The following is a 12207-nucleotide window of genomic DNA, read 5'->3' on the forward strand; positions in this document are numbered from 1 at the left end:
TATAAAGGGTAATCAGTGTGGACTGCACAGAGACGGTGACTGTGTGTGCGTGTGTCTGCACGTGTGTGTTTGTTTGTGTGTCTGTGTGTAGTGGGCAGCTGCTAAGATGGCCCCTGGTGATCCTGGCCTCCAGGTGGACATGCCCTTGTATAACTTCCTTTCATTGACTGTGGGCTGGGCTCTCTTCTAATGATTAGAAAATTTCAAAAGGGAGGGATGCCATTTTTTAGATTAGGTTACAAAAAGGCTTGGCTTCTTTTTTTGGCATCCTCGCTAATTCTCTCGCTTTCTCACTCAGAAGGAAGCCAGCTGCCCTGTGGAGAGGCCCAAGGTACTGATGTCTCCAGCCAACAGCCGGCAAGGACTTGCGGCCTGGCCACTACCACGTGGGTGAGCTTGGGAGTGGCTCTTCTCCCTGTCCAGCCTTCAGGGGAGACCACAGCCCAGATGTCAGCGTTATCTGTGACCTTATGGGCGACCCGAGTCACAGGCACCCAGCTAAGCTGCATCCAGATTCCTGACCCACAGAAATGCTGAAATAAGCAGTGTTTGTTATTTTAAGCCACTGAGTTTGAGATAATTTGTTATGTAGCAATAGATAAATAATATTCTGTGTGTGAGTGTATGTGTGTGTTGTGTGTGTGTTAAGTATTCACGCAATAAAAGGGCATAAAAAGGCCTGAGAGGATTCATACCAAATTGTTACTAGCAGTTAACTCTCTGGGGATGGAAGTGGGAAGACAATAGGAAGAAGGACCTTAATACTATATATGTGTGTGTGTGTGTGTGTGTGTGTGTGTGTGTAACCCCCCACACACGCACATACATAAAAAAAATACCCACACTTAAATCCTGCTTGAATCTTTAAGAGTGAGAATGTATTCACATAGTACTTGTTTGTTTTTGTTTTAATTCTAAAACATACAAATTAATTCTAAACATACAAATTAAAGTTGTGGCACGGGGCATCAAACAAAAAACCCATTGCCACTAGGTTGATTCTGACTCATAGGCCAGGGGCATAGCTGGTCAAAATAAAAAAAGAAAAGGTGGTAAAGGACTGACATTTTCAGAGGTTGATTAGAATAAAGATCTGTTTTCAAGTATTGTTGTTTTTAAATATCCTAAATACTTTACATAGAGAGAGAGAGAGAGAAGGGGGGAAAAAGTTTCTTTCTCTTGCCCTCTGGTCTTTATGGCACCTCACAGCTGCCCCAGGAGGTACAAAGCTGAGATCATCCTGTTTTCATTATGCTCACAGTGTTCGTGGAAGGCAGGAGGGCAGTTGGAGATTTAAAAAAAAAAAAGAAAGGAAGCAATCCCAGGGGCACCAGGCCAAGGTGCCTGGCGTACGATTGCCCAGCCAGGCAGGAGCAGACCAGGCGGCTCTTCCAACTCCCAACCTGTGAGCTCTAGAGCCCTTAGCTCTCTAAGGAGTTTGCCCTCAAACCCAAGGACCAGCTCTCCATTAGTTTCTGGAGAGGAAGTAATAGCATAGCTGGTGGCTCTTGGCCACTTAGCCTACGGAAGTGGCCTCAGGTCCCAGCACCATTAAGAAGGGCTTTTCCCTATGCTCCTCAGTGAGGCTTGGAGCCAGGGAGATTGGGGAGAATCTCCAGGCCAGGCCTCCCCCAGTGCACCCACATGGCTGTCTCTGCCTCAGGGAAGGTGTACCGAGCTATGATCAGAGCAGGGTGGACAGGCGGGGCAGGGCCCACCTCAGACGGGGATGAGGAAAACCAGGTTGCAGCAGGCCCCTGCAGGGCAGACAGTCAGCTGGGGAAGAGGCCTGGCTTTGCTGCTAAATTGACCCTCAGTGCTAATGACTCCAAGACTGCTGTGCCCAGGACGTGAGTATGAGAGCGTTGGCAGAAGAGAAACAGGGGTAGAGAGCCTGCCACAGGGTGAGAACCCCATATCTTGTTTCAGAGATGGGAACCTAAAATCTTAGGATACTGATGCCTTTCCTGCCAAGGGGTGGCGTGGGGGAGGGACTGACAAATAAAACAAAGGCAGGGAAGGGCCCTAGGAGGCTCCCTGTGAGGGTGACAGTCAGCACAGTTAAAACAAAGTGAACGATGAGAGCATTCAAATGCTGAGACTTAGGGAAGCTAGTATTCGAAACTCTGAAGCTAATTTCTGGACCGGCTGACGATGGTTGAAGTGATCAGACAGACCACAAGGAGTCTGGAGAGAGACCTGGAGACGCTGCAGGCACTTGAATCGTAAGACAAAAGAACGGAATGAAATATTTGCCTGCTCACTTAGTGTCAGTGTTTTTCTGCCCCAGAATAAGGAGCTTGGTTTCCCAAGAACTGTCTGTGAGCAACTCCAAGGGTCTGACCCTCCGTGGGCAAGCCCGAGGGCAGAGTGGGCCCTCTGTAGGCCGAGGTCCGGGCCCTGGTTTTATGACCTTGTGGGCTTGCCCAGTCTTTCCAGTTCTCAGTTTCCCCAGAAGTAAAATGGAGGCAATTATGCCTCCTGCACCTGGCTGACAAAGGGACAGTTCTCAGAAATGGGACAAATACAACACTTGGACCTAGGTGGCTGAGGGCAAAGTGACTGGGACAATCTCATGGATCTTTCCTTGTAGACCCAAGCTCTGGTGAAACCTGCTTCTCTGAAGATAGCTGACCCTAGTCCCAGGAGTCAGGAAGAAAAGCCTGATGATCTACTTCCAAAAACTCAGTCAAAGAGAACCCTATATAGATCACAATGGTCTGATCTGCAATCTCTCATGGGGATGGTGCAGGACTGGGCAGTGTTTCATTCTGTTGTGCATGAGGTCGCCATGAGTTGAGGGTCAAATATGACAGCTAACAACAACAACATGTCCCAGGAGTGAGACCAGCACAAAGCTGAAACCACAGACCAGCAGGTCAAATGGATGATCTCACAACAAGACCAGGGAACCAGGAGGACAGCCCAGGATGAGGCAGCAAAGTGGAACACCTGCTGAGTCCTTCCTACTAGGAGGGTGAGGAAGAGCGTGGATCCCAGAGGGGTGTGGAGCGAGGCTCCCCAGGTTTAAACTCCAGCTTCACAGACCTAGCTACGTAACCCTGGACACGTGACTAAGTCCTGATTTCTTTACCTAAGTCATCATACAGGCAGAACCTCACTGAGGCCCAGGTAAGAGGGGCCCCCTGGGCCCATGCTGGCCTCTTCTGGCCATCCTCTGTCCACAGGGTAAGGAACCTACAGGGACAAAAAGTCTTAAGATTCAGAAAGGATCAAGAGAAATGACGGAATGGAAACCAATTACTAGCAATAGGAAGAGGGGCAAGGGGAAAATGGCCAAGTCTCACTAACAGAGGTAGAGGAGAGAAAAGACAGATGAACCTTTGTGGGGGCCCTAAACTCTGAATAGCTTTTCCCATTCAGGACCCATGTGGCTGACTCCCTCATGACTCCTTGGGCTTCTGGGAACATATACCCTTCGCCTAGTATCCTCATTCTTTCTGCCCTTCACTTGAGTACTTGTGAGAGCATTTCCTGTCCCAAACTCAACTCACTACCTTTGCCCCCAAGCATGTTCTTTCTGTCCTGTATTTCCTATCACAGAGAATGGCAACACTATCCTTCTGTGAGCAGGTTCCCACCTTCTCACATTATGTGCCTTTACCTGTGTCATAGCACACCCATCTGAGCAGACAAAGTCACAAGTGAGACAGCAGGGAACACAGGAAGGAAGCCTAGACTCAAGAGTCAAAGCTTTTGATGGGTATGGAGTTTCGGTTTGGGGTGACGAAAAAGTTTTGGAAATGGTAGTGATGATGATCGTACAACATTGTGAATGTAATTAATGTCACTGAAATGTACACTTAAAATGGTTAAGATACCAGTTTTTACGTTATACGTATTTTACCACAATTTAAAAAAAAAAAGAAAAAGAAAAGACAAGATTCAAATCCTACTTCCTCTGTTAACAAGCTGTGTGACATGAATAAGTTATTTAGTCTCTGAGTCTCAGGTCCCTCACCTGGGACAGAAGGATAAGATCACCTGTGCTTGTGAAGGATCAGTAAGATAGCTTATGGGATAGAGTTCTGGCTCCTTCTTAAGAGTAAGCTCTGAGTCCTAGAACATGATAGAAAAACCTCAGTTCATTAAAAAAAAAAAAAATTTTTTTTTTTATACCCTTTACTTATTTTAGGGCCTAACTCCAAAAATATTTCTTCCTTTGCACTCCTTAAATTATTTCTATACTTAGTATACTCATTGTCTCCCGCTAGTTACCTATCTTAATGGGTGGAGTTAAACCTTCCTCATGCTCAGTGTTTTCGTCCACAAAGTCTGGGACAGGTAGGTCCCTGCACAGGGACTGCTTAACCCGTATGCAGGGATGCTAAGGCGGGATTAACCAGAGCGTGTGCTCAATCCATTGACCAAATCTTTAACTTACCCTCTGGGCTCCGAGAACAATGATGTTTTAAAATGAGGAGTAAACCATCAGCCTGAGACCAGAAGAACTAGATGGTGCCCAGCTACCACCAATGACCACCTTGACAAGGAACACAACAGAGAGTCCCTGACAGAACAGAAGAAATGTGGGGTGCAGAGCTCTAATTCTAGTAAAAAGACCAGACTTAATGGTCTGACTGAGACTGGAGGAACCGCAGAAGACATGGCCCCCGGACTCTCTGTTAACCCAGAACTAAAACCATTCCTGAAGCCAACTTTTCAGACAAAGATTATACCGGACTATAAGCCATAAAATGATACTTGTGAAGAGTGTGCTTCTTAGTTCAAGTAGATATATGAGACTAATGGGGCAGCTCCTGTCCAGAGGCAAGCTAAGAAGGCAGAAAGGGACAGGAGGTCGTTGAATGGACACGGGAAATCTGGGGTGGAAAGGAGGAGTGTGCTGTCACGTTGCAGGGAGAGCAACTCAGGTCACATAACAATGTGTGTATGAATTTCTGTATGAGAAACTAACTTGAGCTGTAAACTTTCACTTAAAGGGCAATAAAAAAAAATTGTACATGTAAAATGAAGAGTAAAAAGCATTACGCAGGCTGGGGCCTGAGGGTCAGGCAGAAACACCTTACCTTTACATTGCAAGCCCTGCCGCAAGAGGCCCCAGAGCAGGGACCCACAGTGGTCACAGAAGGTGGGGACCTTGTAGTTGTGGATACCAAACTTGTGGGGCATGTTGACGCTGAACCGCTGGGAGCCCACCTGTGGGGACAACAAAGCACGGAGTCAACCCAGAGCTCCATAGCACCCTACAGTGCATATAGTAGGAAGGCCGACAGAACTTCTTCCCCAAGAAGCCAACATTATTGTAGGTGCAGGCCCGGGCTTGGCTGATAGCGGCCCTGAGAATAAGATGAAGAGTGGATGCCCTGAACTCATTCTCTGCCACTCTGACTTATTGAGGCCAGGCCTGCTCCTCCATACATCCCCCTCCAGGACTTCAGCCACTAACCTTGCATTGCATGTCGCATACAGCACTCAAGTTGCACCTCTTGATTGAGCCATTCACGAGATACAGGTCTTCAATTAGGGCAAATACTTATGATAAAGATTACTAATACAAAGTGGTGACTAAAGGGTGTATCGGTGCTGATCACACACCAGGCATCATTATCTCAATTGAACGTCACCATTCAGTTATGGAGTGGGCACTACTGTTATTCCTACAGATGGGCAAATTAAGGCACAGTGAGATTAAGAAACTTGCCCATTAGCTAATGATCAGTAGAGCCAGGATTTGATTTGAATTCAGAGCCAGGTTTTTCAACCACTCAGTGGCCACTTACTGCTTGTTCAAAAGAAGTGAAGAGAAGGGGGCGTGATGGAAGGAGAAGGAACTGGGAACTGGAGTCCAGGGATCTGATCTGTGGGCCTGGATCTGCCACGAACCATCTGTGAGGTCTCAGGTAAGTGCCCTGACTCCATCAGACCTCAGATTTCTCACCTAGCAGATGACCATACCCCATCCCACCTAACCTCACAGAATTGTGGGAGTCAGTGAGAGAACAGTGGAAGAGAGCGGAACAATGTGTGCTGCCTGGAAACCTGCAGGGGTTCGCATCAACTCGCAGTTGGTGACGTCCTTGAGGACAGGTGTGTTATTCCTCTTGGTTTCCATGGTAAAGGTACAGTAAAGGCCTAACACACAGGAGGTGCTCAATAAATGTTCAGTGGATGAAGGAGGAAAGAAGGGAAGTCAGACAGCAAGCAAGCCATCTCTTTCTTTCATCTATTCACAAAAGTAATAACGGTAACAATGGATTTGGGTTTTAATGCAAAACCAGGAGTCAGAAGGTCCAGGTAGTGGCCTGCAATTTCAACCATGCCAGTAGAACCCCTGTTCTTTGCTGCTTTCCAGGAAGGGTAAGAGAGCAAAAGGAGACAAAAAATGGGGAATCCTGTGGATGCTACGATGCCATTTGGTCGAATTATTTTAGAAGCATGTAAAAGGTCCTATAAGTCCCGGCTTTGGGAAGCCAAATTATAAACCCACTCTCTCTTTGGGGTAATACAACTCTGACCCCGTGATTCTAATGGCTTATTATTATATGCTATTATTTCACCTAGAATTAAAAACACACCTTGGAAATCAACTGTTCTGAACGCAGATGTACCTGTACTTACATGTGTACTTGCCATCTTCCTCCAAAAGGCTTCTTAATCTATAAGCAGTCTCACATTCTCCCAATGTCTCAAGGAGGAACATCCTAGCTTCACTGTTGAGTTTTCTTGCTTTCTTAGCCCTAGCAACTTCCCTAATGGTCAAGCTGGCCACTGATTTCTAAGATGAAGAGGCAACACAGTATAGCGGTCAAGGGCACAGCTCCGGAACAGACTCCCTCGGACTGAATATGGCTCGATCACATACCAGTCTTGTGATTTGGGGCAAGTTAACTTGACCTCTCTGTGCTGTTATTCTCTCTGTTGTAAAGTGAAGATGTTAGTAACATCTGCTTCATTAAGGTTGTTACGGGCTGAAGTATATTAAAGCACTGAAATGCACGACATTGTAAATGTTCGCTATTATGACTATTGTTATTGCGGTGATTTCCACCTCCTAGATATTTCTTGGATTTGTTAACTCCATTCCACTCCCCCATCACCTCATAAAGATAAGGCTCTTGATTTTGTGTTGTGTCTCTGTCACTGTTTATGAGCCTCATGGAGCCATTCACTCATCCATTAGCCCCATCCAGTGTTCCAATGAGATAACGCAACAAAAGAACACACACTTTTCTGTGGGCTTTAGCTCTGGGACCACACTGCTCTGGGCATAATATCCACAAACATGAAACTGAGTTGGAGCCGTGCTCATTCTGGAGACGATGCCACATACCAGAAGATTTCTTTCATTTTTTTTGATCAACGTAATAAAGGAGAAGGGATCTCAGGGAATAAGGTTTTTCTTGGGGACCACGGGGGTGGCAGTGGAGGGAGGGAATGGCAGAGAAGAGCATCCAGACACAGTGTTACCAAGAGTTACCTCATCGGGTGTTTCCTGTTTCTTTAATCCAGCACACTTCGTGATTATAAGCTCATGACACCGCTTGTGGACCACGCATGTGCAAACTGCAAAAGGCAAAAAACGGGAAGGCTGAGTGACAGGTGGCCGGGGGTACCGACCAGTTTTCTTGCTTCTGATGTCCCAGGGTCAATTGCCCTCCCAGCTTTCCCTGGTGTTCGACTCAGCACCACGCCAGGTGGCTGCTGGGACCAGGAGGACAGCAGCAGGTGAAGGGATGCTTTATGGCACAGAAGTTCTAATGCCTTCTCTTCTGCTCCTGCCCTTGTTGTTGTTGCTAGGTGCCACTGAGTCGGTTCCAACTCATAGCGACCCTACAGACAACAAAACAAAACACCGCCCAGTCCTGTGCCATCCTTACAATCGTTCTATGCTTGAGCCCACTGTTGTAGCCACCGTGTCAATCCACCTCATTGCGGGTCTTCCTCTCCTTTGCTGACCCTCTACTTCACTCCGCCTGTGCCCTTACATGCCAAATTTTAAAATTTCATTTAATTTAATATCCCCTGAGAAGTGGTCTGGAGCTTTGTCTTTCGTGTCCTGGGGCAGGATGGGTGGGAGGTGGCTGAAGAGGTAAGTACCTTGCTGTCTGCGTGGAGACACAGCAACCCCCCACAGAATTCCCAACTTCCCCTGAGTTAAACAGAGCTGGGCTGGGAGTTGGGGCAGCCTTCCAGCTCCGACCACAGGGAAGCCTCGACATGACCACATTGTATCTCCACCCTCTGGTTTGGTACAACTTAACCTTGCATTTGTAGCCAACTAACTGAAAAAAAAAAAAAAAGAACCTTCAGTCCTTCCAAGTGGCTTTAAATTTTTAAGAGCTAATGATTCCACAATAGGGACCAAAAAAGAGAATCAGTAAGGACTGTCCAGTGATACTGAGGAAACCAACCAGGTGAAGGAGCCAGAGAATAAGTGGGCAGACAGAATACACAGAACCCAGCTGGGAACACAGTGGGCTTGCAAACAGCCTCTGATTGAGGCATTGTGTTTCACCAGGAAAAGTCAAATTGCTATGCTTGCTACAACTGGCACAAAAATGGCTGGGTGGGCTGGGGGCTTCCGGAGGCCAGAGGGCCACCTAGACACAGGTAGCATGCACAAAGTGGACACATATGTCTGTGGGAGTAATAGCCAGGGAGGGGCAAAAAAAAAAAAAAAAAAGCAAGGCCCTGCTTCTTGGGAGGGAGAATTGCAGGCAAACCCTACAGAACCTCCATATGTGATCAGTCCTAGCACTTAGGACCCCAACCATTTAGTTCATACAATACCTCTTACCTTGACATTGGTATCCCTGCTTCCCTATGACACCCCTGAAAAGAAGAATACAATTCTTTATGAAAATGAAATTTTACCAGGTAAAAAACAGACCACCAAGTCCCCCAGCTCTGACCACCAGCCACAGTGTACCAAATTCCCTCCCACCTGCAGGGTACCTGAGACTGCCTCTCTCTGAAGACCACAGAAGGTTGCTCAGAGTGGGGCAAGCTGTGGTCAGCGTGAGTGCTTGGTTGCCTATCCAAACAGCCTTTTGAGGGGGGGCAGTATTGTTCTGGAAAGCCACAAACTATCGTGGTGGCTCTCGCCAGGCCTCAATCAGTAGAGCATACCCTTTCTCACGGGTAAAATGGTCCTTCCTCACCACCCAGCACGAGGCACGCTCTGTGGTTCTCTAATGGTGGAGGAGGGTTGCAGCTGGCAGCACAAGCCCTGGGCGTTCCTGAGGCAGCCTGTGGCCAGGATTGGGGTTCATGCTACAGTTTGGGTTGAGGCCAGTGTGAAAGATTTCTTCTTTGGCTGCAGTAAGGGTACCCCTGGAGCAGGGTTGAGGGTCAGCATGTACACAGAACAATCAACACATTTGGCCTTCGCTCTGTGTACTCAGAGCACTGAAAATAGCTGATCAGGGAGCGCCCTGCAATTCTGGCCCGGCTGGAGAAACCATAGTCACTCAGGTATGCCTTAGGAAGCTAAAGCTTAGGGGGGTTCACCAAGGGCTCAGAAGACACCTGAATCCATAGACTAAGCTTTCAGTATCCCTTCCCAAACCCCACTCTCCAACAACTCAATTCCTGACCCAAATATAGAAAATGGAAGACAGGGTTGAGTCATCCCTGGGAATGAGAGACGTCTGTTGGTGGAAGTGGACATTGTTTCCACTTCAGTTGGGTTCAGTCTGCTCTGAGCCATGCCGTCTCGTCCCAGGCGTACATGCCAATCTCAGTGACTGAGGGTAAGACAAGCCATTGCTGGACACCACAGGACTGAAGGGGTCCTCAGAGCCCAATTTGCACACCTGCTGCCTGAGTTCATATTGTAACTTGCCCTCACTCACTTTCCCCCACCTGATCCAATAATGTTGTCAGCCTCAAGGCCAGTGCCAAAGAGTGCACAGAGCTTGCCAGAAAGCCTGCTGGGGGTCGGGAAGAGGACAAGCTTTAAGTCAGGCTAACCAGGGCTGGAGTCAGGCCTCTGGCACTTCCTAGGGAGGGCCTCAGGCAAGTCTCTTTTCATTTCTGAACCTCGGTTTTGTTGATGGTGGAATGGAGTTAATAACACATAGTTCACAGAATAGTGGGGAGACTTCATTAGCTATTTCCAGTGCCTAACAGAGAACCTAGCACCTGGTGAGTATTCAATTCAAGTCCCCTCTAGCCCCCAAAACCAATGCTTCTTACTCTTCTCCACCTCCCCAAAGACCTACTACCTACTTGTCTCTGCCTATCAAAATCCTAGTCTTCATGAAAGGAGAAATGCCACCTCCTCCAGGAAACCTTCCCTGTCCACTCCAGTCAACACTGCTCTCTTACTCCTTGGAAACCTCACCATCTTTGCAGAACCATTCCTAGGACGCTTATTAAAAACTGCTTTGTAGTAAAAATATAGGCAATCAAGCATCTTTTTATAACTTTATTATAGAAAAATTCAAATTTATACAAAAGTAGTGAGATTAACATAACGGATCCTCGAGTACCCATTACCAAGCTTCAACAATTATCAATATACCGCCAGTCTTCATCTCTGTCCTGCCCTCTTCCCCTCTCCAACTAGATTATGTTTTTTTTGTTTGTTTTTAACAAATCCCAGACATCATAACATTTCATTTGTACATAATTCAGCATGTCTTTCTAAAAGATAAGGATTCTTTTTTAAAAACACAATCACAATACAATGAAACCTGGGAGAGCCGGAACTTGACCGGACTGCCTTGTTTTTCCGGGTCTCGCGAGTTTTCTGCCTTTGACAGGGTGCAGTCTTACCACTTTTCTAGCACCCGTTTTAGTAGAAAATATTTGAGTGTTCCTTCTCTGACAGGTTCCCGCCTTACACAGTTTCTGAGTTTCACTGTAATGTTATTGGTCATAAAATCTTAAGACCTTCAATAAATACAACACAATACAAAAATATACAATATAATCCTAAATATGAAGTCACCAGGAACCATGGTTTCTTCTTCCCTTGTATTCTCCTAGGCTCCTAACACATACTTAGCCTTTCAGAAAAGCCTTCTGAGATAAAATAAGTAAAGTACAACAGCACTTTCCAAATGAAGTCTATAATCTCCCGCCCCTCTCGCGCCCCTGCTTCTCCTCACAGAGGAGGGTGACTAGAGGTTCCCCAAGAGAGGCACTTACCAGATGAAATCTCTGCAGTGGGAGCAGTAGGTGGGCTGCCGAAGGTAGGTGGCCATGAACTTGTGGCCGTTGACCTGGTGGACCCTGCGCCTGACGGCTCCCTGCCGCTTCCTCGGCCGCAAGCGTTCCCTGAATACACGTTCTTCATTGTCCTTAGGGGCTGGGGAAGAACAAGAGCAGAGAAGAGAGAACTGAGGCTTGGTTAGACCCAAAACCAAACCAGTTGACGTTGAGTGGATTTTGACTCATGGCGGCCCCTTGTGTGTCGGTAGAACTGGGCTCCCTAGGGTTTTCAATGGCTGATTCCTCAGAAGTAGACTGCCAGGCCGTTTTTCGGAGGTGCATCTGGGTGGACTTTCGTTTAACAGCTAAATGCTCTTTTGCACCACCCACGGACTCTTAAGTCTTGGTTACCGCCCCTTAAAACTGACCTTCTATGGCAGGACTACTCCATCCTCCAGAGATTGGAGGTGGGGACGGGTGGGGGTAGCCTTTACTGGCAGGGGGTCGGGAGTGTGTGGAGGAGCCTCACTGCTCAGCTCCAGAGAGAGGGCACCACACTGTGTGGGAAGACCCAGCACTTTGCACGTGCCCCACATGAGCTGTGTCCTTGGAGTCCGTCCATACCCAAACTCTGCTATAAGTTTGGCCACTCCTCTTCTGTCTGTACCTCCCGCATGTTTCAAGGGTGGAGGGCTCAAAGGCTCTGGGTTCAAAGCTCAGCAAAGTGACCTTGGACAGATGATCTTTACCCTCCCTGAACTGAGGGCATCTTCCTCAGTAAAACAGGGCTTACGGTGCTACCCCCACTACACATCTGTCAGTTTGTCGTACTGTGGTGGCTTGCATGTTGCTGCAATACTAGAAGCCTTGCCATTGGTATCTCAAATACCAGCAAGGTTACCCTTGGTGGACAAGTTTCAGACACCCTCAAGCAATGGGGGTCTTTATTAGGAAGTTGCCCCCAGTGCCCCCAGGCTGCACCATCAACATGGACCTTTAGGATCTACAGAGGGGTCTGCTTGCTGGGCCCTGATCCTTTGTAACTGGTGCTTAGTATTTCCAGAG

General features: G+C 47.5%; 1 protein-coding gene across 3 annotated transcripts in view; it reads right to left on the bottom strand.

Moving 5' to 3' along the window:
* The window catches only part of PRKCE (protein kinase C epsilon), a 625949-nt gene that overhangs the window by 215167 nt on the left and 398575 nt on the right, over window positions 1–12207 (bottom strand). For all 3 annotated transcript variants that reach the window (XM_049870334.1, XM_049870335.1, XM_049870336.1), the window contains exons 3-6: window positions 11140–11299; window positions 8783–8817; window positions 7463–7548; window positions 5052–5181 (exon numbers count right to left, since the gene is read on the bottom strand). In XM_049870334.1, the coding sequence (XP_049726291.1) occupies window positions 5052–5181; window positions 7463–7548; window positions 8783–8817; window positions 11140–11299 (411 nt within the window). The remainder of the gene's footprint in view (window positions 1–5051; window positions 5182–7462; window positions 7549–8782; window positions 8818–11139; window positions 11300–12207) is intronic.

This window comes from Elephas maximus, chromosome 26, assembly GCF_024166365.1.
Source record: "Elephas maximus indicus isolate mEleMax1 chromosome 26, mEleMax1 primary haplotype, whole genome shotgun sequence".
Taxonomy (NCBI): Eukaryota; Metazoa; Chordata; class Mammalia; order Proboscidea; family Elephantidae; genus Elephas; species Elephas maximus.